The following is a 26,863-nucleotide window of genomic DNA, read 5'->3' on the forward strand; positions in this document are numbered from 1 at the left end:
TTCTGTATTTGGCATTTTGTTACAGTTTTGTTGGACTTATCTCCCTTACTAGAACCTAAGTTCCTCTAAGGTGGAGTCTCTGCTTTCTTCTTTGTTTCCTCACAGTGCATGCTAGTTGCTCAGTAGAGGGCAGGATGAATAAATGAATGAAAACTGATTTTAGAATAACCGAGATCAGTGTGTCCAGATGAAGCATCAGTTTATGGTGGGCAGTGTTTAAAAACAAAACAAAACGACAGTCTTTAGCTAGTCCACTTTGGATTTCTCTTTCTAGTCAGCGCCCCGCTTCCTAGGCCAGCTTCTGCTTTTGGTGAATAAATATTTATAGGCTATAGTTGCATTTTAACATTATATATCAATATTTATATTAAGTAGTATATGTAGTATTAAATATTAAAGATATTACATAGCATATATTCATCTAGACAAAGAAGGGTCAAAATTCCTTTTCATTATTTCATCAAGCCACTTAAGGGAAAGAAATAGATATATGGAAAGCTAAACAGTCCTTTTTATTGTCATTTGCCTAAATACTTCATTTTTCTCCCCTTTCCACCTGGTAACCAGGAGCGTGAGGAAGAGGCTGTCTGTGTCATTATGTGTGCGTCGGTCAAGTACAATATCCGGGGTCCTGCCCTCATCCCAAGGATGAAGATCAAGCACCGAATCTACTACATCACCCTCTTCTCCATTGTCCTCCTGGGCCTCATTGCCACTGGCGTGTTTCAGTTCTGGCCCCATTCCATCGAATCCTCCAACGACTGGAGCGTAGAGAAGCGCAGTGTCCGAGATGTGCCCGTGGTCAGGCTGCCGGCCGACAGCCCCATCCCTGAGCGGGGTGACCTCAGTTGCAGAATGCACACGTGTTTTGATGTCTACCGCTGTGGCTTCAACCCAAAAAACAAAATCAAGGTGTTTATCTACTCTCTGAAAAAGTACGTGGATGACTCTGGCGTCCCAGTCAGCAACACCATCTCCCGGGAGTATAATGAGCTGCTCACGGCTATCTCAGACAGTGACTACTATACCGACGACATCACCCGGGCCTGCCTGTTCGTTCCGTCCATCGATGTGCTGAACCAGAACACGCTCCGCATTAAGGAGACAGCGCAAGCACTGGCCCAGCTCTCGAGGTATCTAGCACTTGTGCAGCCTGGAGCCAAGTCCTTCAGGGAACTAAAGGGAAGGAGAGGCACTTGAGCTGGCTCCCAGCTGCTGTCTCTTTTTCTCATGGGAGGGGATGTAGTGGGCGACTGGCATGAAGCATGAGGCCAGTTCTGTGAGCAGCTGGCTTCTCCCAGTGAAAAGCAGCAGTCTGCCTTTGGGGCTGCTGCTATGGCTCACAACTTCTTAGTGTTTAAAAACTGAGGATGGCTCATCTTCCTGTACCGTTTCTTTTAAATTTAAATACTTTCCCTTTCCCTTTATTACTCACAAGTACATGATTACTGTAAAAGGTCTGAAAATACAGATAAACAAAAAGAAGAGTATAAGACTCATTCCATAATCCCGTTTCTAAGAAATAATCATTATTCATGTTTTGATGTTACTTTACAGTAGTTTTTGTCTAAAAGTTACGCATATGCATGAATATATATTTTTGTATAAAAATATATACATAGCTCTGGCTGGGTGGCTCAGTTGGTGGGAGCATCGTTCTGTACACCAAAAGGTTGTGGGTTCGATCTCCCGTCAGGGCATGTATGGGAGGCAACCAAATGATGTTTCTCTCACATCAATGTTGCTCTTCCTCTTCTCTCTCTAAAATCAGTAAAACATAACCTCTGGTGAGGATAAAGAAAAAATAACACACACATATATACATCTTTTTGTCAAGAATGGGATCACACAATACATACTCTCTTGCTACTCTTGCCCCGTAAATAATCATGAGTATATTTTCAAATAATGTCATATTCTATTACTATATACTTTTAAGGGCTGTATAGCATTCCATTTTGCACATGTTCCATAATGTTTTTAACTAGCTTTTTATACTTATTTTTGTTTCTTTAATCAAATGGTACACATTTAGAGAGTTTTCATTATCATAAGCAGTTCTGTGGTGGACAAGCTTGGAGTACACATCCACCCATTTTTTGCTTTCGAGGCTCCAGCTAATGCCCGACGTGCTGCTGGGATTGCTAGACGCTCACTTTGCTGCCTGTGAAGTGGCTTGCTTCAGGTTGGGGATACTTGCCACTTGTCATCTTATAACTGACTCTTGTTTTTATTTCTTCATCATCGACATGCTAATTCTCTTACATGTTTAATTTCTTCATAGGTGGGATCGAGGTACAAACCATCTGCTGTTCAACATGTTGCCTGGAGGTCCCCCAGACTATAACACAGCTCTGGATGTCCCCAGAGACAGGTAGGTGCATTTGGGGTTGTAACTGACGGGTTTCTGAGGAGTAAGTAAGTACAAGACCCTTTTGTTCATGTGGAATCATATTTGTAAGCCTTTTGTAATCAGAATGGAGTGTTAAAAAGTTGCCCTAGGTATTTCCCACCTCAAGACATAGAATTGTTAAGACCTGCTTAAATCCCTTGTGGAGAACCAATGACAGTTTATGTTCTAGCATAACATCTTAAAATATTATATTTTTTCCCTTAATCTGGGTTATGCTCTTCTGAGTGCATGACCCTCACCTCCCTAAGGCCAGGTTCATGATTGGCTTGTGTCAGCTCTGAATTTGTGAGCATTTGCCAAAAGTAGAGCCACAGCTTACTGAGGGAAGAGGCGTGGATGTGTGTAAGTCAAGCATGTCAAACTCGTGGCCTGCGGGCTGCATGCCTCATTTATTGGCCCGTGTTAGCCTTTGAGTTTGACATGCTTGGTGTAAGTGATGCCCTTAATCTATAATGCTGGGAAAGGAGACCACTCTTGTTATCATTTTGTCTCTGTTGTTTCAGCTAATGGGGTTCTTGCCTTTCTTCCTTTTTGTTTCTCTCTTCCTCCTGTTCCCCCCTCTTCCCTCCCTCCCTATGATTATGTGATTATGATTTTGAGTTCACTTACTATGTTTATCAGCCCTTTTATACATGGACTGGCCACTATGGCTGGAGGCATCGTGTGAAGCTCAGGACTGAAGTGCCACTTAAGGCTCCTCTCCTGGTACCGGGTTCAAGGCTTTAAGGAGAACAGAAAGCTTGGGTCCAAGATAAGAGTCCTGGGCAATACTTGAGGTATAGGATTGTTATAAATTTATGCATGAACTCATTTATAGCCAGTTTTATTATAGTTGATGTTTAACTCTTAAAATCACTGTTACTGAAAAAGATGAGTGAACAGCTCAAGGCCAGCTGTGTTCTCAATTTGTTAGAGGCCAGTGTTTACATTTATGAAAATCTACACTGAGTACTACTTTCCCCCAGATGATTAAATCTGAGCCCTCTTTGCTTTAAGTATTATCTAGAGTCAGTGTTGTGTTTCTATCTGGAAATACAGTTATCACTAGGAGGAATACACAAGGACCACTCCTCAAGTTTGCTGTGGAAACCATTTTGGACAATAGAGGGCAGTCACGCTACACAAATCCTATAGAAACCAGCTAACCCAACGTAATCCCTGATTTGGCTCTCAGCCCCAGTGTTCCTGAGTGGACTACTGTTTTATGGATTTGGTTGTTCTGGGAAAGGGAAATACTTTAGTGAATAGAGAAGGGAAGGAAAAGAGCTGTTAGGAATGCAATGTCTTCACCTGCTGTTCTTGGGTTTATTTTGAGAAGGGCTTATTTCTGTTTGAGACATTTCGCTTTTTGCTGACATTTTGGTATATGTAACTGCTTGGGAGAAGGATTTTATTTTTATCAAGTACACATGTTAAATAAGGTTTTATTTCTCTGCAGGAAAGTGTCAAGTAGTGAGGAGAAAGTTTAAGTTCTTGCTATTTCTTAGGTGTTAAGGATCAGGAAGGTTAAATTGTTTTCCCTTGCATGTATTTTTGTAAGTGATTAGAAGCAATCCTTAGCAAGTAATGAATCAACATATAGTCCTCTATCTTTAAATGTGGGAAATTCATTTGAAACTTAGGTGGTCCCCTGGTTGGGGTAAGGAATAGAGGATTTGTTTGTTAATTTTTCTTATCCTTTGTCCTTATTTCTGGATTCAGAGGAGGCAAGAACCAGGGATATAGAATGGTTGCAGCAGGAGCTGCATATCAGATTATTCGGAAATTAGAAACTAGACGGGCTGGATTAGATTGTGTTTAAGATCTAAAGTCATCGATGTGACTACTTTCCTTTTTTGATGTGATTACTTAATAATTATTTTACTTGGGGAAATGCAAGGACCGGGTCTGAAGGAAATGTCTGCTCAGCGAGTATCTTTTATGCTGCTCAAATATGTTTTTATTTTTCTTTCAATGTTCAAAAATCATACACATGGTACACATATACTTTCTTTGTGCAAGGTTGGAACCATATGCAAGTGTATAAAGAATAAAATTTAAAACTATGCTTTCAAACCCTCTTTATTTTCACCCCCTTACTGAAAGATAATCACTGTTCTCAAATACTATTTTTCTATGGGTTTATACACAAGCTATATAACTTTTTTTCTTAAAATCCTCACCCAAGGATGTTTTCTTTATTGATTTATTTTTTTAGAGAGAGTGGAAGGGTGGTAGGAAGTGGGGAGAGAGAGAGAGAGAAACATCGATGTGAGAGAGACACATCGACTGGTTGTTTCTCACGCACACCCTGACGGGGGCCGGGGATCGAGCCTGCAGTTGAGATATGTGCCCTTCACTGGGAATCGAACCTGAGACCCGTCATTCCTTGGGCTGACACTCTAACCACTGAGCAACTGGGCTACACATATATATTAATTTAATTGGGAGCATATTATACTTCTTCAATGCCTAACTTTACTTATCTTTGTTTTCTCAGATATGCTGTATAATATTACTTCCTTGCATTTTTATTCTTTCTTTGGACATATCTCTCACAAATTTCTACCTTGGGTGTATATTTGTTAATTTAAACTTGTTGAGATTTTCAAACCTATATAGAAGAAGAAATGCTGGTACAGTGAATACCACGTACCCATCCAGCTTCAGTAATCATCAACTCGAGGCCAGTCTCCATTCATCTGTACTCTGACCCAGATTATCTAGAGGCAAACCCCAGATGTTATGTCATTACATCCTATATAATAAAGGCTAATATGCAAATCGACCAAACGGCTGAACGTGATGCACACTGACCACCAGGGGGCAGAGCTCAATGCAGGAGCTGCCCCCTGGTGGTCAGTGTGCTCCCACGGGGAGCGTTGCTCAGCCAGAAGCTGGAATCATGGCTGGTGAGTGCAGCGGTGGTGGCGGGAGCCTCTCCTGTGTCTGTAGCAGTGCTAAGGATGTCCGACTTATGGCTTTGGCCCGCTCCCGGTTAGACACCCCCCAAGGGCTCCCGGATTGCAGAGGGTGCAGGCCGGGCTGAGGGACCTCCCCTCCCCTGAGTGCACAAATTTTCATGCACCAGGCCTCTAGTCTGTAAATATTTTTTTTTAATTCTGTAAATATTTTTATTTGAATCTGCATAATAGCTTTTCGAGAAACCTAACTATAGTACTATTATACCTAAAAATGAATAGTAAATTTTAAAAAATATTTTTATTGATTTCAGAGAAGAGAGAGGAGAAAGAGATAGAAACATCAATGGTGAGAGAGAATCACTGCCTCCTACACACTCCCCACTGGGGATTGAGCCCAAAACCCGGGCATGTGCCCTGACAGGAACCAAACCATGACCTCCTGGTTCATAGGTCAACACTCAACCACTGAGCCATGCTGGCCGGGCAATAGTAATTCTTTAATGTTATTAAATATTTAGCCATTGCTCAAATTTATGGTTTTTTTTTAATGTTTGTTTGATTCAGTAAATAAATACAGGGTGGGACAAAAGCAGGTTTACAGTTGTTCACATGAAAAATAATATAATTGTTAGTAATAATACAAGAACAAATAAACTGATTTGCATACTCACAACTGTAAACGTACTTTTTCCCTACTCTGTATGACCAATAGAAGTGGTCAGCTTTTTTTTTTTTAAACCTGAAGCTTTATATTTGAGGAATTTGCAGGCCTGGTTGCATGGGTGGGTTAAAAGAAAGCCAAGGAAAGACTTGCAGACCAACTGTTTAGGCACTGTGAACGCCCAGATAGGAGGAGGAGAACTATGAGAACATCCGAGGAAAGATCTGGACTAGGGACCATGGGGAGGGTTCAGTGACAGAGGAGATGACCTAGAGTCAGGAAGTCCTGGAAAGTGCTAAAAATGCCAGGGGACATTTGAGTGATCTAACACTTAGCCTGGCATGAGTCTGATCATCATATTAATAATTTTTTAGCTGTGAGTTTTCTGCCCACTTTCTTGCAGCTTTGGAACTGAGCTCTGATTTTGGGATGCATAATGGGAAAACAGAATGTGCTTCTCAGAAGCTCACTTTTCAGTCAATGTAAAACATGTGTTTTTTAAAGCAAGGGGTGCTTACAATTATTTTCTCCTTTGCAATGTTATGGAAACGTTGGCAGAAGAAGATGCAGTGACTTAAAATTGAAGTCTTGTCAGTGACAGGGTTGGTGTGAGGTCTGGGTGCCTAATGGCAGTTGTGGCTGTTTTCAAGATCACAAATGGAGATTGCATGTGTATGATTTGTGACGTTAAGACATGCTTTGGATTGCATGCTTTTTTACTATCAGTGCATAAACTGGAACAGGGTGAAGTTTGGGGCCCCAGGGACAGAATAACAGTAGAAGTTGGTGGTGCTTTTCTCACCACATACACACACCCCTCTCTTCTGGAGCTGTGGGTGTAATTATCTAATCACTCACTACCCTGGCTTACCTAAACTGCCCACTGCCTGTATATTGGCTCTGTGTTTGCTCCTCTGCACAGAGGTCATGGGGGCCCATACAGCCTGCTTGCCATCATGGTCATGGAACCTGCCAAATTCATGTTGGATGTGTTCACTGCTGAATGCTAATCAGAAAGAATAAGACCGTATGTTGATACTAAGGATAGTCATTAAGTTTTACAGAGTAGACTGGCAGCTGGAGAGATTTTTAGCCTGCACATTACCTCACTAACCAGTTCTTGGTTTCAGAAAGCTTAAACAAACAGACTGGGATTTCCAGGGTTGGTTTGAAAATCTTTGAACTTTAACTGGTCATGTTAGAAGGAAATGCACACTGTCATCACACAGGGAGGGGATTGGTAGCAATCAATATTGCAAAAAATGTGGTTTCTCAGTTCAGACAGTTAGGCCTAGACTGCAGTGCAAGGAACTGGCAATGCTCTGCTCCAGTAAGTGATTTTGATGGCTTTGGAACTCCAAAGACAGAGTAACAGTAAAAGTTGGTGTGATATACACCTGCTTCCTTTCTCTGATGAAGTGTCATTTTACTACTTGCTGGATCCAATTAAAACAGTGTGTTCCCAGCTTTCTGATTGAGAATAAAAACTAGTGCATGTGGACTGCAAGAGAAGCACTGAAGGTCCAGGTCTGGATTCTGCTTACTGTACAGGGAATTGGCTTAAGAAGATTAACTAGAATGGAAGTTGATTGCTGAGAGAGGCTACATGATTCACATGTAGCTCTGGGATAACAGTGGAAAGAACTGTTTGGGGCAGGATTGGAGAGAAGCTGGGGCATATGCAGTGAGATGTGATGCTTTGCTGTCACCACTGCTTTCGGTGCCATTGTCTCCCGAGATTCTGGCCAATGAGTAGGTAAGTGACTGTCCCAGCCAGTCTTCCTTTCAGAACTGTTGTTATTCCTGTTATTGTAAATGTGTTTAACACCAGGATATGACTTTTGGGAGAGGTGATGGGAGCTGAATAAGATAGCAGAGGGTGTCTTCTGGCCTGTCATCTATTTTTAAAAATGGAAAGTAAGGAAAGACTACTAGGACCTTGCAGGAAAGCTGGTAACTCAGGGATGGAATGCAGCTGATGTCCAGGAGATGTAATGTAAAACACTTAGCACCATGTCTTTATGGAAAAATGACTAAGTTAACATTAGCTGTTGTTGACTCAATTATAGCAGCTCCTTGAATAATGTCATTTCATTCAACTTCGTTTCCTTAAAGCATTCATGAGATGCAGTAGGAATTTAACTCTTGTTTATATCAATTAGCCTCTGGTAAAATTGATTTCGTTCTATGTTGTTTTGCTTAAAGGCACAGAACCTATCCACAATGTTAAGTGAAGACTTACTGTACTTCTGTCCCTTTCTACGAAGCTTATTAGCATGAAGACCTTCTTATTGTTTGACAAAATTTTTTGCTTTCAGGGCTCTGTTGGCTGGTGGTGGCTTTTCTACATGGACTTACAGGCAAGGCTACGATGTCAGCATTCCTGTCTATAGTCCACTGTCAGCTGAGGTGGACCTTCCAGAGAAAGGACCAGGGTAAGGTGCACTCAGCACAGCCAGCTGTGCGTTCTCAGAGCTTCCGCTTAGAAGCCTTCCAAAGTGAAGACATTTCTCTCCTCAGTATGTGTGCTCTGCCATGTGGTCTGGGACCAAATTATGGAAGTTACTTGACATTTTATTCTTTAGACAATGTATAAAAAAGTTCAGATGAGATCAAACCATCTTTTACTCTACCCATAGGGAAGTGCAAAGAGAGACTGGATCTTTCATGAATGTGTTGCTTAGATAAACTTTCTGATTATTTTTCTGTTCGTGGGCTCCCATAATTGACTTTTGTTTTTTTAATTGAGATATAATTTATATACCATAAAATTTTAACATGTACCATTCAGTGAGTTTTTAAAAATTGAGATATAATTGACATATAACACTGTGTAAACATTAGGTGTTTATTGCTTGGATTTGATACAAGAATAAACCCAATACCTACTAGCTGTCACTCTCTATCCCTGCCCCTAAACTTCACACCCTCTGCCCCCAGCAACAACCGCTAATCTGCTTTCGGTCTCTATGGATTTGCCCATTCTGGACATTTCATTTAATGTCGTTATACAATATGTGACCTTTTGTGTCTTTTATCACTTAACATAATGTTTTCAAGGTTTAGTCATCTTGTAGCATGGAGTCAATACTTCATTCCTTTCTTGGCTGAATAATATTTCATCATATCGATGGATATACCACATTTTGTTTATTCCTTCATCACTTGACAGACATTTCAGTTGTTTCCACTTTTTGCAGTTTTAAGTAATGCTGCTGTCAACATCCGTATCCAGGTTTTTGTGTAAACATATGTTTTTAATGCTCTTGGATGTATATCTTGGTGTGGAATTGCTGAGTCATGTGGTTACTCTATGTTTAACTTTTTTGAGGATCTGCCGGATTGTATTCCAGAATGGCTGCACCAGCAATGTATGAGGGCTCCAGTTTCTCCATATCCCTGCCAATGCTTGTTATGTCTTTCTTTTTTATTCTAGCCATCAAAGTGGATGTGCAGTAGTATCTTATTGTGGTTTTGATTTGCTTAGGTCTAATGATTAATAATGTTGAGTATCTTTTCATGTTCTTATTGATCATTTATTGACCTCTTTAGAGAAATATCTATTTAAATCATTTGCCATTTTTAAGTTGGATTTTGTTTTTATTGTTATGAGAACTTTTTATATAGTTTAGATCCTTATCAGATATGACTTGCAAATCTTTTCTCTAATTCTGTAGGTTGTCTTTTCACTTTCTTGATAGTGTCTTTTGACACACAAAAGTTTCTAATTTTAGTGAACTCCCAATTTATTTTTCCTTTGGTTACTTGTGCTTTTGGTGTCATAGCTAAAAAACCATTGCCTAATTCAAGGTCATAAAGATGTACACTTATGTTTTCTTCTAAGAATTTTGTAGTTTTATCTTTTACATTTTGGTTTTTGATCCATTTTGAGTTAATTTTTCATATAGTGTGAGGTAAGGGTCCAACTTCATTCTTTTACTTGTGGATATCCAGTTGTCTTAGCAACACTTGTTGAAAAGACTATTCTTTTCCCATTGAATGATCTTGGCACCATTGTTGAAAATTAGCCGGCCATAGATGTGTGGGTTTATTTCTGGACTCTCAGTTCTGTTCCATTGGTCTATGTCTTTCCTTATGGCACTACCCTACTCTCATGATTACTGTAATTTTGTAGTAAGTTTTGAAATTGGTAAACGTGAGTCCTCTATTTTTGTGTTTGTTTTTCAAGATTTCTTTTTGGTAGCTATTCACAGTTCCTTGATTTTTTTATCCTCACCTGAGGATATGTTTATTAATTTTAGAGAGAAAAGAAGGGAAGGAGAGAGAGAGAGAGACATCGATGTGAGAGAGAAACATCTATTGTTTGCCTCCTGTACATACGGGTGATGCTGTCCTTCTCCATACTGCTTTTTTAACAATAGGAAGCTTCCCTTTATATAGCATATTATATTATTACTAGAGTCCCAGTGCCCGAATTCATGCACCAGTGGGGTCCCTCGGCCAGGTCTGCGGAATCGTGCCGAAACTGGCTCTCTGACATCCCCCGAGGAGTCCCGGGTAGTGAGAGGGCAATTGGGCCACGATTGAGACCAGGGAGGGACGCAGGAGGTTAGCCAGCTGGGGAGGGACTGCGGGAGGGCTCCCTCGGGCCCGATCGGCTGGACCCCAGCAGCAGGCTTACCTACTGGTTGGAGCATCTGCTCCCTGGTGGTCAGTGCACATCATAGCAACTGGTTGACTGGTCAACTGTCTGCCCCCTGGTGGTCAGTGCACATCATAGCGAGCAGTTGAGAGGTATTAGCATATGATTAGCATATTACACTTTGATTGGTTGAAAGGCCAACCAGCTGACCAGACACTTAGCATATTAGGCGTTTATTATATAGGATCTTTATCTTGTAGAGATGCACAATTCATATCCCTCCCCACATTTTATTATGAAAATCTTCACTCAGCAAAGTTTAGAAAACTTTTAGTCCACTGAATACAAACTTGAACATTGAAAAATACTTAGCAGTATTCATCGTTAAATATGAGCAAAATATGCCTGTCCTAATTTTTTTGGATCATCATGAGGTGAAAATTAAAAAATAATTTTATGGAGAATTTGTAGACTGGAAAAAATGATAGTTCATGTTTTGTTTCAAGGCTGGATTTCCATAAAATGAAAAGGATATTTTGTGTTAGTACAGCTTGTACTCTTTGGGGTGGTACAGTTTCTGTCATCCACTGATATCTTAATTTGGTATATTTATGTAGCACTAGACATGAATAACTATAATAGGTAGAGAAAAGTCAGTTGAGCTTGAAAAAAATTCACTCCTCTGCTTGCAGCTTCTGTGAGCATTTACTGAAATTTAAGTCAGTTGTGTGATTTCTGAAAGTTTTTTTTAACCCTTTGCTTTATTTTTCCTGAAGTTCTGGAAATTGTTTTAGTCAGTTCAGTTCACTTCAGCTCAACTCAAACCTTTAGTGGAGGCCATTTGGACCAAGTATGGAAAGGCTGCTGGTTCTCAACAGGGGAAGAGGGTTGATTTGTCCCCCTCCAATATATGGAGCCATGTTATACTGTCATCACTGAGGGGTGTGTGTCAGGGTGCCCAATACCAGCTTGAATTTCAGTGATTTGTCAGAAGGACTCAGGAGTTAGCATGTAGTTGAGCTCTCGCTATGATTTTTTGCGGAAGGATACAAAACATAGTCAGCAAAGGGAAAAGGCGCCTGTGGTGAAGTCCAGGGAAACCAAGTGCAGGCATGCCAGGGTCCCCTCCCAGTGATGCCACACAGGACTGCTTACTTCCCCAGCACAAGTTGTGACAACATGTGTGAAATATGGCCCACAGGGAAACGCCTTAGAAACTCAGTGCCCCAGCTTTTTATTGAGAGCTAATCACATGGGCATTCACTGCCTGGCATGTGCCAAACTTCCAGACTCCCAGAAGGAAAGCAGATGCTCAGTCTAAGCCATATCACTTGTACAAACAGTTTGGGCACAGTTCTTTTTTAAAAATGATTTTTTTAATCCTCACCTGAGGATATGTTTTTAATTGATGTTAGAGAGAGAGGAAGGGAGAGAGGGGGTGAGAGAGAGAAACATTGATGTGAGAGAGAAACATTGATCTGTGACCTTCCTTATGTGCTCCAACTGGGGATTGAACCCACAACCTTTTTTTTTTTTGGTATACAGGATGACACTAAGCAACTGAGCCACCATGCCGGGGGCTTAGCCCCTTTTTTAGTTCACTGTCCCTCAGACCATAGGAGGGCCGAACTATAGTTTAAAAAAAAACTATGAACAAATTCCTATGCACACTGCACATATCTTATTTTGAAGTAAAAAAACAAAACGGGAACAAATACAATATTTGTATTTGCATGTGGTCTGCGGGCCGTAGTTTGAGGACCCCTGCATTCACTGAGCCAAACCAGTTAGGGCCTGGGGGCTTAGCTCTTATCAGTTCTGGGGATGGTGGGAAATCTCCCACATCGAAGTTCCCACACACTAGCCAAGGGCCAACCTTTCAAAGGAAAATAGTCAGGCCTGCTGTGTTACCTGGCATCTGCTGGGTGGAGGCCAGGGATCCACTAACCCTCTGCAATGCTCAGAGCAACTCCCCACAAAGAGAATCATTACATCCAAACGTCAGTAGTGCCAGGAGCATCCTGAGAAGCCGGCTGAGACAGAGAGTGAGCTGTGGGGATCAGGTCTGTCAGGTTGGTTTGGCGGCCTCTGTGCCTCTGCCTTTCTTTTTTTAATATATTTTGTTGATTTTAGAGAGAAGGGAGAGGGAGAGAGAGAGAAACATCAATGATGAGAGAGAATCATTGATTGGCTGCCTCCTGCACACCCCCCACTGGGGAGCGAGCCCTCAACCCAGGCATGTGCCCTTGGCCGGAATTGAACCTGGGACCCTTCAGTCCGCAGGCGGATGCTCTATCCATTGAGCCAAACCAGCTAGGGCTCTGTCTTTCTTAAGACTGCTTGAGCTAAACTCTCTTTACTATCTGATCTCTCCAGTATAATATCACTCTCTTATGTTGGTTTATGACTCTTAATTCCCTGCAGATTTAATCCAGGACAGAAAACAGACCAAAAAGAGAGGATGTAAAAACAGAGAACAAATCACGCTGAACAGTGAAATTATTTTTAAATAGTTTCAAAGACTTAAACTGCTATATTGGTATTATTTTCTTAGTGAATATCTCTAATTATTGTATATAATTAGACTCAAATTTAAATCTTTAGATCATTTAAGTTCTCAGTGAGTTTCTGAAATTCTTTGCTTCAATAACTAGATCCTGACACGATATATCCTCAAGGGCAGGAGCAGATGTTAAAGGCTGCACTGGGCATGATCCTCCCTCTGCTGGCCAGTTGGTGCATTTCACATCTGAATGTGGACCCACATTTCCCCTCTAGCTCACAGTTGATTCTTTGCAACTGTGGTGTTTCTTTTATAAACACACCCCCACCCCCCCACAAAGTAAAAATATAAGGCAAAGACAGGCTCCAGACTCATCCTTTCCAGGGACTTGGGAGGAGGCAGGGTGGGGGACCTCTTGGCTGCGTTTGGTATTTGTTGCTCTTTGTGAGAGTTGCTTTTTAAGGGAATTCCCACATCTCTTGAGGGCCATATAGAGTAGCAAGAACTTTGTTTTTATTTTTATATTAAATCCCTCTCTGTTTTTTCAATGGGAAGCTGAGGGTTGTTGCTATAGATAGTTCCTTCTCACAGCTGTGCTGACCTCAGCTGGAATTCTTGTCATTTTCTCTCTAAAAGGAACTAAATTGGGAGTTTACAACTGTTACTGTTGAGGGAGACTTCAAATTCTCAGCATGATTTTACTTAAACTTAGATATCAGCACCGCTGAGAGGAACCATGAATGTCATAGCCAGTAATTTTAGTCCTTAAAAGAAAAACAAATCCACCTGAACATTTTGTTTGCTTAAAACTAAAATGGGCATGCTTCATCAACCATCTGTCAGGTCAGGGAGAGCCAGCATGGCGCAGGGGAACATTTCAGACTCTTGTTCACATCTGCACATTTATGTTGAAAATGGAGCAGTAACAGCAGGGATCCAGTGGTTCTGTGACTGACTGTTCGGGGATTCCCAGCTGCCCCCTCACCTCACTTGGTTGCCATAACTACCTCTACCCCTGTCCATAGTGCAGAAACCTTAGCCAGTCACCCTTTTAGGGCTCTGACACCTGAGCTGGGCCATCTCCCTGCTATTCCCCAAGTAGAAAGTCTTACTCCACAAGGCCTTCAACACTCCATGTGGGCCACCCTCATGCAGAAACACCCTCTTCCTGCTAGGACTCCGACACTACATCGTCCTGCATGGACACCCTCTTGGATGCCAACATGCCTTTTCTTGCAGCTAGAGCACCCGTTTTTGTTAGCAGCTCTACTGAAATAGAAAGTCTCCAGAAACACCCAGCAAGTACCATGTTCCAGGGTCTTGGGGATTGGAAAGACCCTTAGGAGCCATTTAGCCTTAACTTGATGCATGACTTTTCACTATAATTTTGAATCAAAAAGTTTTCTGATTTGTAATAAGAAAAACTCTTGCAGTCCACATCATTTTCAGATAGCTTTCATTGTTGAGGTGGTTTCCCTGCTTATCTTGTGAATTGGGCTATAGCGCTTTTTCCTGTTTAAACAGACAAGATGGATTACGGAAATACTTTGAGGTGAGCTGAGAGTGCTCCCTGTATCTGGTCTTTCCACCACTAAGTCATTCCTCCAAAATGAATGCTTTCACAAAAGAAAAATTGTTGGGGCTCAGAGCTGGGAATAGAAACCAAGAGCCTGTTTCAGTGTCCAGAAGAAACACGTTAGATGTAAATTTTCAGCTTATTGTTCAGTAAATTACAATTTAGGAGGACATTGCCCAGGATGAGAGGAACCAGTCTGTGCAGTTGATCCAAATTGTCTCCCTGATGGGATGCTATTCCATTTGGCTTTTATTCCCACTTATGTTTCCCCGGGCCTCTGGGTCTAAGCTACCTTCTGGGGCAGCTCTAGCAAACAGAACCTCCCGTGTTGAGGTGGTGGTCTGCATTTGTGCTGTCAGGCACCCACTAGCCACATAGGGCCCACACTTGAAATGAGGGTGATGTGGCTGAGGAACTGAATTTGAAATTTTAATTAATTTAATGTAAATGGCCCGAGGTGGCTAATTGCTATTGGACAGTGAGGTTCTAGGGAATCGGCTTATTCTTTTCTTTCCTCACTGTGGTGTGGGCAATGCCTTTTGCTTTTAGTTCAGTTGTAGAACTGAAAAGAAATTACAAAAAAAGTGGTTCTGAAGATTTATAAGTAACCCGGGGCTGTGGTACCCATTGCTCTGTTTTCTGGAGTTTGTGAGCTGATCTGGCTGGCCAGGCCAGTTCACCTTCTCCATCAGCGCTCTGTGTGGTCTGGACCTGAAGCTTAGCGCTCAGTAAAAGATGGGCCCTCAGAGAATGATTGATTAGTCTTTGGCAATGGATGTATGAACCTTTAAATAAGAAACTAAAGAAAAGTGAAACGATTACCTTCCCTTTCTTCCCAAAGCAAGGATAAAAGAGAGCGAGATGGTTCAAGAGCATAGGGTTTTGGTCCTTTCTTACAGACTCATGTTATCATCCAGCCTATAAGATGCACAGCCCTCGTATTTCCTGTGCTCTGTACCAGTTAGAGGTAGATGTAAGTGAGCATTCAATCTCACTAGGTGTGATGGGCATTTCATTTCCTCCTGGAACCTGCTTTGTATTACTCTTTTCTAGTGGTCTTTCAACCCATATAAGGTTTATGCTCTGTAACCTCTCTGTTTTCTGGGAATCTTGCCTTCCAGGAGGGAATTATGTACCATATGGTCTCCCCAAAATTTCCCCCTTGACTCTGGCTTACTAGTTTTGTGTCCTCATTTTTACCTCTGATGGAGTTCTAAATGGTACTAGGCCCTTGGGAATCTTTTCTTCACTCCATTTTCTTTTAAGCATCCTTGTTGTCCAGATGTTAAGACTGATTCCATCCTCTGGTAAAGACCTGTTCTCAATGACCAATTCAGTCTTCCTGATGGTGGCTGACCGCCATGGAGCTGTCTTTCCCTGGAGCTTCTTCATCGCATTAGGTGCCATTCAACAGCCAGAACAGTCCTCCTCTCTCCTGGTCTTACAGCCAGTGCTGCCCTTCAAGTTTCCCTCTTCTCCCATTTGAAGGATGCAGCCAACTCTCAGTTCTTTTTCAAATCAGAGAATCAGCTATAGGTAATGGTAACATGTTGATGTTCCTTTTCCAATCAGCCAGTCAGTTTCTCTCTTTTTACACACACACACACACACACACACGCACACACACACACACACACACACACACACACACGTATTTTAGCATGCTAAGTTTGGCTTGGCATATTGTAAGCAGTTCCTCAAAGCATTAAGAATTTTTTCCAAATAAAATTTTTACCTATGGCATAATATTTCAGCATGTGAATGAGTCACACCTTACTCTCGTACAGCATATAATATTTTAAACAATCAGCCATGCTAGAGTATTATTTCCCAAAAAGTCAAGAGATGTGGAAACTGATGAGAAAACACTACTGGCATACGTTTAATGTCACTTTGTCTTACCTTGACTGCCACACCAGCTGCAGCTTCCCAGTCACCTTTTCCCTCCTTTCTAGTCCCCGGCGATACTTCCTCCTGTCGTCTCAGATGGCTCTGCATCCCGAGTACCGAGAGGAACTGGGAGCCCTCCAGGCCAAACACGGAGAGTCAGTGTTAGTCCTAGACAAATGCACCAACCTCTCCGAGGACGTCCTTTCCGTCCGCAAGCGCTGCCACGAGCATCAGGTCTTCGATTACCCCCAGGTGCTGCAGGTGAGTGTCATTCATTACCGCTCTCCAGCCTCGGTAGACATCACTTCCACTCCCGACAAACAGGAGCTCTCTCCACTGGCAGCCAGGAGGACTCCCCCAGGGGAGGAGGAAGCGTAGCATGGCTCTTTACTGGATGCGTAGACCTGAAGGTGCTTCGATGGTCTGGCATAGTGTTTGTGCAAAGCTGCTTGGCCTGTGAGTGTTCATAGGCCTTTCAAATATTCATTATACTTCAAAAATGCAAGTGTGAGAGGCCTACCAAGAAGCCACATAGACAAAGCAGGATGTAGTTTGCTTTTACACCTGTATTCATAAGCCAGTCAGAGAAATGGTCTTCTTAAGCGTCAGGTTGAATCCTCTGACTGCTAGCCCACAGCTACAGTCAGCTTTTTCTGGGCGTGGAAGGTCTTTATTTTTAGTCATTGTTTCGTTTTTTGGTGTTTAGCCACCCTTAGCATGTCCTGCTGCTGGCATGTCCTGTACTTAAATATACATAACCATGGGCAAAGCAGTCCTTTTGGGGGTGTTTTATAAGCAGGACATTTGACATTCAAAGGGCATGGGGGCTAAGAAAGGAGACGTTGAGTTTTGTTCACTTAAATATTTAAGATGCAGACAGGTTAGTTCAAGGGGAAATATCAAGGTGCTGGTATGATTTTTTTTTTTTTTTAAATCTCCAAAGAGAACCAGCCCATGCTGAGATTGTTAAAATACTTTCTCTCAAAAAGTGCTGCATCTTCTCTGGAATGTCTGACTGATAACAGTGGTGATGTGAACAGGAGTATTTATAGTAACCTTTGTCTAGACAGGAAAAATGGTTATCAGCACGTGTGTCCACATCTGGATGCCGACTCCTCAGGGCGGCGGAGCTGTCCACCTGCGCCTCTGGGCGCCATGACTGATTCTCTCCTCTGACTCTTGCTGCTTCTCTTATTTATCCCCAGAGGAGTTTGGCATATTGAGTTTCCTCACATTTTTTTCTAAATGTTCCTTTTCTCTAGCTTTAAAGATTAAATAGTCTGTCTTTTTTAAAATCTTTTTTTCTCCTGACGAGGCAAAAACTGGGAGAAACTGAGTTTTAGGTCTTTTCTTATTTTGGTTTACCAAATGCAACTGTTTTTCTTCCTGTGCATCTCTTATTTTCCCCGATGTTCCCCATGCTGAGGGAGTGAATGAGGAACATCTTTTGAGATTTTTCATTTTGTCCGATTTATTTTTTCTAAATAGAACATTTCTGTCTTAATGTATTTTCAAAGGTATCGCATTCATGAAATGACTATCTTCTATATGCAGAGCACACTGCTAGGTGCCATGGGGAGTGGAAAGATGAAATGAGATTTGATACCTTTGCCTTAGGGGGTCCTCTAGAGAACCCGATATGCCCAGACAAAATAATTCTATTACACGGTAGGCTGCGGTAAGTACACTGTGCCACATGTATTTTCATGGTACCATAGGGCTGAAAGAGACAGCCTGTGCGAAGTCATATTGTTGAGTGTCCAGAGAAGACTTGGATGTGGGTTTTAAACATTTTCAGGGTGCCAACAGAGGAGGCACCAAAGTACCACTGAAGAGCAGAAGGGTGAATTAATCGTTGCATTTTTTGTGTCAGGATGCCTCAGTGTTGCTTGGCTTCAGCCTTGGGGAGAACTTCATGCTCTGCAGGGATCACAAGCGGATCAGTGAAACTGGTTTGTAAATCCCTCCTTCTGCTTCTGTTCCTGCAGGAGGCTACTTTCTGTGTGGTTCTTCGCGGGGCTCGGCTGGGCCAGGCGGTACTGAGTGACGTTCTACGGGCTGGCTGTGTCCCAGTTGTCATCGCAGACTCCTATATTTTGCCTTTCTCCGAAGTGCTTGACTGGAAAAGGTGGGTGTTACCTTCTAATAAATTTTACACGAGTGGTTCTGTGTGTATTAGATTTCAGAAACCTTCGAGTAATTGTGATGCCTTCCTAAGTGTGAGAACTACTTCTGTAGATTGTTTGGCTATGTTTTCCTTCAGGAGAGTTGGTTCATTGGCCTGGAGCAGAGATTGTGAGCCAAATATGGCAGATTGCCAGTTTTATAGATAAAGTTTTATCGAAACTCAGCCACATCCTTTCACTTACATATTGTCTTGTGCTACAGTGGCAGAGTTGAGTTGTTATGGCAGAGATTATGTGGCTCACAAAACCTAAAATATTTGCTCTCTGGCCCTTTACAGAAAGCATTTACCAATTTTTGGCCAAAAAGCAGCGGTTTAGAGACTGCAGGGTATACTTACCTGGAGAACTTTTCAAAATGCCTGAGTTTAGCCTTAGGAATGCTGAATTTTAAAGCTCCCAGGTATAATTTATAAGCCCAGTTGAGAACCATTGCTCTGGAGTCTTTATTGAGTTTGCATAATGTGACCAGCAGGAAGTGGAGTGCCTCCCCATGGATGAAAGCTTAGAAACATTCCCAGTGGACAGATGGGCAGACAGAGGCTCTGCTTGGTTATGGCTGTTACAAAACAGACTAGCCCGAGAGGCTCATGCTATTTCATTTCCCTAGGACTTTGGAGGTTAAAGATTATTAGAAATTAGTTTCTTTTGTATATGCTTCTCAGGCTTGACTTGGTCTTAAATGCTTACTTGCTTCTCTCCCAGTTTTTTTGATATTTCTATCCAACTATGATCACTACAGGTATTTGAATAATTTAAGTAGCATTCATTCATATGTGTATTCATTCATTCATCTCACATTTATTGGGAAACCTACTGTGAATAATACAGTCTCTGCTATTAAGGAGGTTAGAATCTAGTGAGGAAGACAAACCAATTATAATATTGTGTGTTAAGGGCTATAATAGATGCATGCACAGGGGGGCGATGAAAGCCCAGAATGTAGGAGGGAGCCTAAATCAGCCTGGAAGAGGAGGGTTTGCAATTCTTTGTACCTAAGAAAAGTGATGAGCCACTTGCAGTCATTTATACATCCATGAAAACATGATTGAGTGTCTTCTATTTGCCAGATACGGTGTTAGGAATGGGAATACAAAGATGATCAAGGTCAAACTTTACCTCCAAGAAGCACATAGTTTGGTGGTGGCAGATAGACAAGTAAACCAGTAATTACCAAATACTGTGATGAGACTCAGCTCTGGGTGGGGTGCTTGGAGAAGAGTGAGAAGGAGACACATACCATCGCTGGGGTGGAGATGTGAGGGCTTTACAGAGGCAGTGACCCTGAGCCACGTCTGAAAAGATATTCCTATGGAAGCCAGATCTGCTTGGGTAGTTGAATAATGGATAAGTGGTGGAAGGGCTTTGGATTTGGAGTCAGGGAGCCTGGCTTCAGATAACCAGCTAGCTTAGTGATCTTGGCAAATCATTTAATCTTTTCAGAGCTTCGGTTTTCCCATCTGTGTAGTTGAAATCGTGTATTTATTTAGCAAATATTTATTAAGTGCTAACTGTATGTGCTAAGCAATGTACCAGATGTTCAGGATATGCTGGTGAGTGGAACTAGGTGTGGTTTCCATCCCAATGGACTAGTCTACTAGTAGTGTGGGGAGAGGGCTTCAGAGTTTAGTAAATGAATTTATGCAAATGTAATTGCAATCTCTGCTCAATGCCACGAAGGGTAAGTCATTGTTGAGTCCTCCCTTTCCCTTATCTACCATTTCTAATCAGTTAGCAGATCCCACCGGCTCTCCTCTCTCATCACTTTCATCGGTTCCTCCCTCCTCAGCAAGTCTTGCCTAGATTTGGCAGTGGCCTCTAGCTGTTCTCCCTGCTTCTGGTCTTGGTGTTGGCGGTTTGTTCTAACACTTTAGGGAGAGTGATCCTGTGGAACATAGTCAGATTGTGCCATGCTTGCCTAAAATCTCCCAGTGACTTTCTACCTCAGGAAAAGCCCATGTCCTTACAGTGGCCTATATGCTTTGCTGTAACCCCCCCGGTTTCTGTTCATCTCCATCTTCGTTACTGTTCTCCAGCCACATGGGCCTCATTGCTGTTGCCGGAACATTCCTGACACACTGTTTTCCCAGAGCCTCTCACTTGTTAGTCCTTCTGCCTGGAGAGCTCTTCCCTCAGGTATTCTCATGGCTCTCTCACTCCCATTTCTTCCTTGCCTGCTCTGTTCACTGTCGCATTACCAGCACCTGGTTCCTAACAGGGTCTCCATAAATACGTGCTGAGTAAATGAATGGATTGGGTGTGCAGTCCAGCTGAAGTAGAAAAGTCCTTGTGAGTTCAGAGTGGGCACTGGAGAGTGAGGAAGAGTGTGCCACTCCCCAGAAGGAATGCGGAGGGGGGAGGCAGGGGGGCTGAAGGAGGTTTGTCATTTCTGCTTGTGAGAATTAAACAGGCAATGTATGTAGAGGTGCTCTGTGAAAGGACTGTACGTATGTAAATTGTTCTGCTGTTGTTTCCAGAGCCTCTGTGGTTGTGCCAGAAGAAAAGATGGCAGATGTATACAGCATTTTGCAGAGCATCCCCCAAAGACAGATTGAAGAAATGCAGAGGCAGGTAAGAAGCCAAGCAGTTATTAAGGTATCGCTTTTCCTGAACCCTCTAGTCTCGAGGGCCAGTTACCTCCTCTGGTGGTGAATGCCCTACATTATGTCAACCTGCAGAAGAAAGTGGCACTTTGCTGCCTCCCTTTCTATGTCTCTCTCCTGCTTTCTGATGCCCCCTTTCTCTGTGCTACTTTGAGACCTTCTAAAGCACTCCGCTGCAGTGCCCCTTCTCTGAGTATCCTGTGTTCCAAAAGTGATCTCTTCCCAACCCCATATTTCTAGACTGGACTGGTCTCAACTAGAGGTGAGATTATCAGGTTGAAGTAATTCCCAGATAGGTATAAAGGTTTAGCTACTAGATGCCAATAGCACACCCTCATCCCAAGTTGTGACAATCAAAACTATCTAGACATTGCTCAATGTCCCCTGCAGGACAGATTGCTTTGATTGAGAGCCACTGTTCCATTGATAGTTAAGGTCTCAGCTCTCTAAGGTTAGAGAGAGTTCTTTTGTTCTGTAGGACCCTTTCCAGAGTATGCTGGACACTTTGCCCTCTGTTTACTCTCCATCAGTTTAAAACTGACCTTGGCAGGAGTAGCTGAAAAAAATAGCATGCAACTGGTTCTGGGAAGTTTTGCACCTCAGTGAATTCTCTTTGGGGAGGTCTCATTTGGATCTTTTTGTAAGACAGGCATAAACCTCTTGCCTCGGTGGTTGACCATAGAGCCCCTGGTTGGTATGCCAGTGATTTATTTGCTGAGCAACTCAGAACTAGTTGAAGGAGCTGCAAGGATAGTTGTAGCCAGCAGAGGTCTCCATCCACTTTTAAGTGATCATTTTCCTTCTGTGTCAGTGTTTCTAAGAAATCCTAAATCCTAAATGCCATGAGCTGCTCTGGTGTTTCACTCTGACATCGTCCTCGAAGCCCCTCTCCAGAAACTGTTCTTTCATTGAGGAAGAAAGAGTGCTCAGCACAGGATTTTGCTCTCCCTAGATGGGGTAGAGCTACCATTTCTGAGTTGACCCCAAGAATGTGGTGTGGGATCTTGGTGATGAAGGGATTGCAGTAACATTTTGCAACTTAGAGTTCAGTATCAAAAAGGCTATGCTCTGATCAGTGTAGACAATGGCCAAAATCCTTATTGTGCCTTGGGAATTAGCATGTACCGAGACAGAAACATATTTAGCCTGACAAGAAGAAATTACATGTTCCCCGTGACCTTAGATGTGATAGTGAAGCAGCCATAATGTGAAATACAGGGCTAGAGCTTAAAGTAAGTAAGAGCTGTCGTTAAGGTAAGGTTTTTGAAGAAAAGTACAACTGATGGCTCTGTTATCTACCCCTGAAGGGCAACAAGAGTGCCGGCATACAAGGCATTGGACAAACTAAGGGTGGCTTATTATTTGTTGTTGTAGTTTTGTGGGTAGGTTAAAAGCCAGTCCCTTCAATTAGTAGAGGGTAATAGTTAAAACAGTATCAATCAGCCTTTTATTGTCCTATGAGCCAAATTAACTAGTTGATTAATTTAGTGAAACCCTAATTAAGTGTGGGGTTTTTTCAAGGGGAGATGATAGGAGATGATAAAAAAAATCCGTGATCCTCACTCTCAAAGGCCTAACAGTCATCTTGTGGACATATGGGTATGACCACAAAGAACGTTGAGGAGATGGTGCAGATTTTCTAAAGTACATTAAGGGTCTGAAATGGAAGGAAGAAGATATGGGGTAGGGATCGATTTATTGGAGAGGTAGCATTTGTGGAGGGCTTAAAGATGGAGTGTCCCATCAACCATCTTTCCCACAATGGAAAGCAGAAAAAAATGTGCAATTAAATACTTTTCTGTAGTAAAATGGAACATTCATATCCCCAGTCTCCCTTGAATCACAATGAAAAAGAAAGCAATCGAGGACCCTGGAAGGCTGGATAGACACTAGACTGGATAGTTAGAAATGTTTGTGTAGATAGGGAGGAAGGTGTAAATGGATCCCTAGTTTTATCTATTGAGTGGAGTTTCCAAACATTGTTTTATTGGTCAGTGGCTCCACCAGTAGTGACCTCTAACCTCAGCCACACTAGGAGGTGGAAGTCAGGAGCCTGCCTTGCCTTTGAACTCTTCTTTGTACTCAGTTGACTCGGAGCCTTTGAGGTGGCAGAAACATTCAGCATCTTCTTTTCTCTCTCACCTTTAATGCTTGGGTACGTTAAAATATTAGTTTTTCTTGGGTCTATTGCACTGACTCACTCAGTTTGCCTTCATATTTCCCTACCAGGCATACCAACTATTTGGGCTGCAGAGGCATTCTTGAACATATAATGGGCTGATTAGGAACAAGAAAAAATGCTTCTATTTAAGAGAATAAAACCCCAGGCATGTGGTACCATCACCGACCAGGGCAGAGTTAGGCCTGGTGGTGGTAAAGGAGAGAGCAGAACAGACCTCAGAACAGCAAGAGTGTGTGCATTGATTCCCAGGAGCATCCCTAAAACTAGGCTCTCATTTTATCTTATTTATACATAATTTCAACTCATCGATTATCCAATTTCCATAGCCATAGTATAAAAATCACAAATTTGAAGGGGTGAGAGACTAAAAGTGAGGGTCTCTGAGACGGCTCACCTGTCAGTTTAGTATAAACTGAGAAGGTGGAAAATCTGTTTTAAAAATATATTTCTTGCCTGGCTGGGGTGGCTCAGCAGTTGAGCATCGACCCATTAACCAAGAAGTTGTTGGTTTGATTCCCAGTCAAGGCACATGCTGGGGTTTCAGGCTCAATCCCCAGTGGGAGCGCATGCAGGAGGCAACTGATTGATGATGTTCCTATCTCATCGATGTTTCTCTCTCTCTATCCCTCTCCCTTTCTCTCTAAAACACAACAGCACAAGTCAATAAAAACATTTAAAAAAAATGGATCTCTTTGCACATGGATATACTGCAGGCAGCTTTGCAGGCTTCACTCCATCACTGTGCTCGGGGTGTATCATTGTAAGATGGCAGAATCCTTCAATTCAAAGAAGTATATATTTGTTTGTGTTACATATTTTGGATTTCTGAAATCCAAATGATTTTCACCCCAAAAACATTGAACATAGTTCTTTTCCTTCCCCCTGAAGCTGTTATTGAGGCAGCTTAAAGTGTAGGAAATACAGAAATTTATATTCCTTGTGATGCCCTTGAATCTTTAAGCAGAGGTTTAAATTGTTTAGTATCCTATATAATAAAAGGCTAATTAATATGCAAATAGATTGAACGGCAGAACAACCAAACCTGTCCCTATGACATTCACTGACCATCAGGGGGCGTGTGTGGAACATGGCAGACAGGGGCTGTGGCAGGACGGTGGAGCAGGTGAGCTGGGGGCACCAAGGCTGGGTGCCAGTTACTGTCATCGGGGGAGCCTCTGGTGGTTACTGAAAATTCTTTGCTCCTGCGAGCCACGGTCCTGTCCAGAGCTTGCACCTGCTGCCAGCGCTGGCCCTGCTCGCACCCACAGCCGGCGCCAGAGCCACCACTTGCACCTGCCTCTTGCACCTGCTGCCGGCACCTGGCACCGGTCCTGATCGCTCAGTGCCATCAGTGGGTCTGAGTGGTGGCTGCTGGCCCTGATTGGCCCTGAGGGCTTCTCCATCTCCCCCTGCTCCTGAGGGGTGATTGGGGCAGAGGCTGCCTCTTGCACCAGCTGACGGCGTAGAGCAATTGGGACTGGTGCCAGGTGCTGCAGTGGGTGCAAGCGGTGGCTTCTGCACTGGCTGTGGGTGCGAGCAGAGCTGGCACCATAAGTGCATGGGAGCAGCGGCAGCCAGCAGGGAGGGGACTGGGGGCCGCTGCAGGAGGGGCCGGGAGGTGGCACGGAGGATAGGTCGAGACCCATCCCTGTGCCCACCGCAGACTTGCGGCCCACAGTTCCTTTCAGGATGCACAAATTTGTGCACTGGGCCCCTAGTGTGTGTGTGTGTGTGTGTGAGTGTGTGTGTGTGTGTGTGTGAGTGTGTGTGTGTTTAAAAATATTGGCTCATGTATTTTATAGTTTTCTGTCTAATTTTTTTATTTTTTAAAAGTGTTTTTGTGATTCATTTAAAGGTATCTCACTACGCTTTAAACAGAGTAGTGAGATAGCTAGTTGGAAGAGTAAGGTGAAGTTTTCAATTTGAAAAAAACAGGATAAAGAGACGTTAAGTAATCCTCCCAAGACCACACAATATGTGAAGGACAGACAGGGAGCCCAACCTATTTTTGCTGCCCACAAATTATTCAAATCACTGTGTGGCCAGGATTGAGACTGAAAGTCAGGATGAACTTCCCAGTAATTCAGACTAACTGCTTATTAGATAGTCTTTAAAAGGTTATTACTTGAGACATTTAGATTGGACACATCCCTGGAAATATATTGTAAAGACTGTGGAAAAGATTTCACTTCTAATTTCCAGAATCAATATTGTAATGCCTGTCATTCTTATCCCCCCAACTGTGAAAGTGAAAAAATTTTAACTGAACTCTCAGGGCATTTAAAAAATGCCTAATATTCGTGCCTCCCTTTCTCCCCCATACTCCAGTCTCAACCTGCCACTCCAAGCGGTTTCCCAATCTCTGCTTTCATACTTGCCCTGAAGAAAGGTATTGGATTGCTTACCCTTAAACAAACACATTGACCTGATCCTGGAGTTCTTCCTGTGAAACAGACAACCATGGTTCAGATACAGAGTCTGCTCCTTGGCCAGTGGGAGAGCCGTGGGGATGAGTGTAACCACTTCATGGGATATTTTGAATTTCGTAAAACTTTTCCAGAGCGCTGTGTACTCTGTGTTTGAGTTTTTCTGAAGGCATAAATCCATACTGTGGAGGATGCTGGCCCATGTATGTTGTGGAAAGCAGGATAAAATAAGGACTCATTTAATTGGAACTCTTAAGGAAGAGCATTTTTGTGTGTTTTAACTCCCCCCCCCCAACTTTAGTATTAAGGACCTATTGGAAAAAGACTTTTGCCAAATATCTGATTGGAAGCCAAGAAAAGCATTTTAATAGAACTGTCTGAAATTTATAGTGCACTAGGGCCTGTAAATAAATTTTCTTGTCTTTAAGGTTTGGGCTGATTTGCAGTTATTTTGTATAGCTTCTGAGATTTAAATCCTCACAGGCCAGATGGAGGGACCATAAAGCTGCTTTCCTTGGCAACCTTGGCCTACCTTGTCCATGGCAAACATGAATGAGTAGTCTATGGAACTTAGTCTGTAAATGCTCACTCACCTTATTGTGATACCAGCTTTAATTGTTTTTGTGACTTTTCCTAGAGCAGCCCACCTAAATAGTCTCTAAATTTAAGGTAGAGTCCTTAATTTCATAATGCAAACAAATCAAATATGTATCAGCCACCTGCTTTGTTCCTAGTTGTAACAGGCGCGTTGAGGGAGATTTTAAAAGAGGGATCCTGTCTTTAAGAAAGCCCTCAAGAGTGTCGGGACAGTACTTTCAGCAAAATACATTAAAGGCCGGAAGTGCTGTGTAGTTAGTTGCGGGGCGAGGGGGGTGGGTGGGTGAGGGTGTCAGGGAGGGTGATGCTCTGTTAGTGCACTC

At 42.6% G+C, this 26,863-nt stretch overlaps 1 protein-coding gene across 2 annotated transcripts in view; it reads left to right on the forward strand.

Annotated features, from left to right (window-relative positions):
- Window positions 1-538: 538 nt before the first annotated feature.
- Window positions 539-26,863, forward strand: part of EXT2 (exostosin glycosyltransferase 2) — a 119,103-nt gene continuing 92,778 nt past the window's right edge. Inside the window, exons 1-6 of one of the 2 annotated variants that reach the window (XM_015569508.1) lie at window positions 539-1,133; window positions 2,285-2,374; window positions 8,296-8,412; window positions 16,615-16,810; window positions 18,538-18,677; window positions 21,210-21,303. In XM_015569508.1, coding sequence (XP_015424994.1) covers window positions 598-1,133; window positions 2,285-2,374; window positions 8,296-8,412; window positions 16,615-16,810; window positions 18,538-18,677; window positions 21,210-21,303 — 1,173 coding nt within the window. In that variant the 5' untranslated portion in view covers window positions 539-597. The remainder of the gene's footprint in view (window positions 1,134-2,284; window positions 2,375-8,295; window positions 8,413-16,614; window positions 16,811-18,537; window positions 18,678-21,209; window positions 21,304-26,863) is intronic. The other variant, XM_006772243.2, reaches the window with a different exon arrangement.

The sequence above is a fragment of the Myotis davidii genome, unplaced genomic scaffold, assembly GCF_000327345.1.
Source record: "Myotis davidii unplaced genomic scaffold, ASM32734v1 scaffold265, whole genome shotgun sequence".
NCBI lineage: Eukaryota > Metazoa > Chordata > Mammalia > Chiroptera > Vespertilionidae > Myotis > Myotis davidii.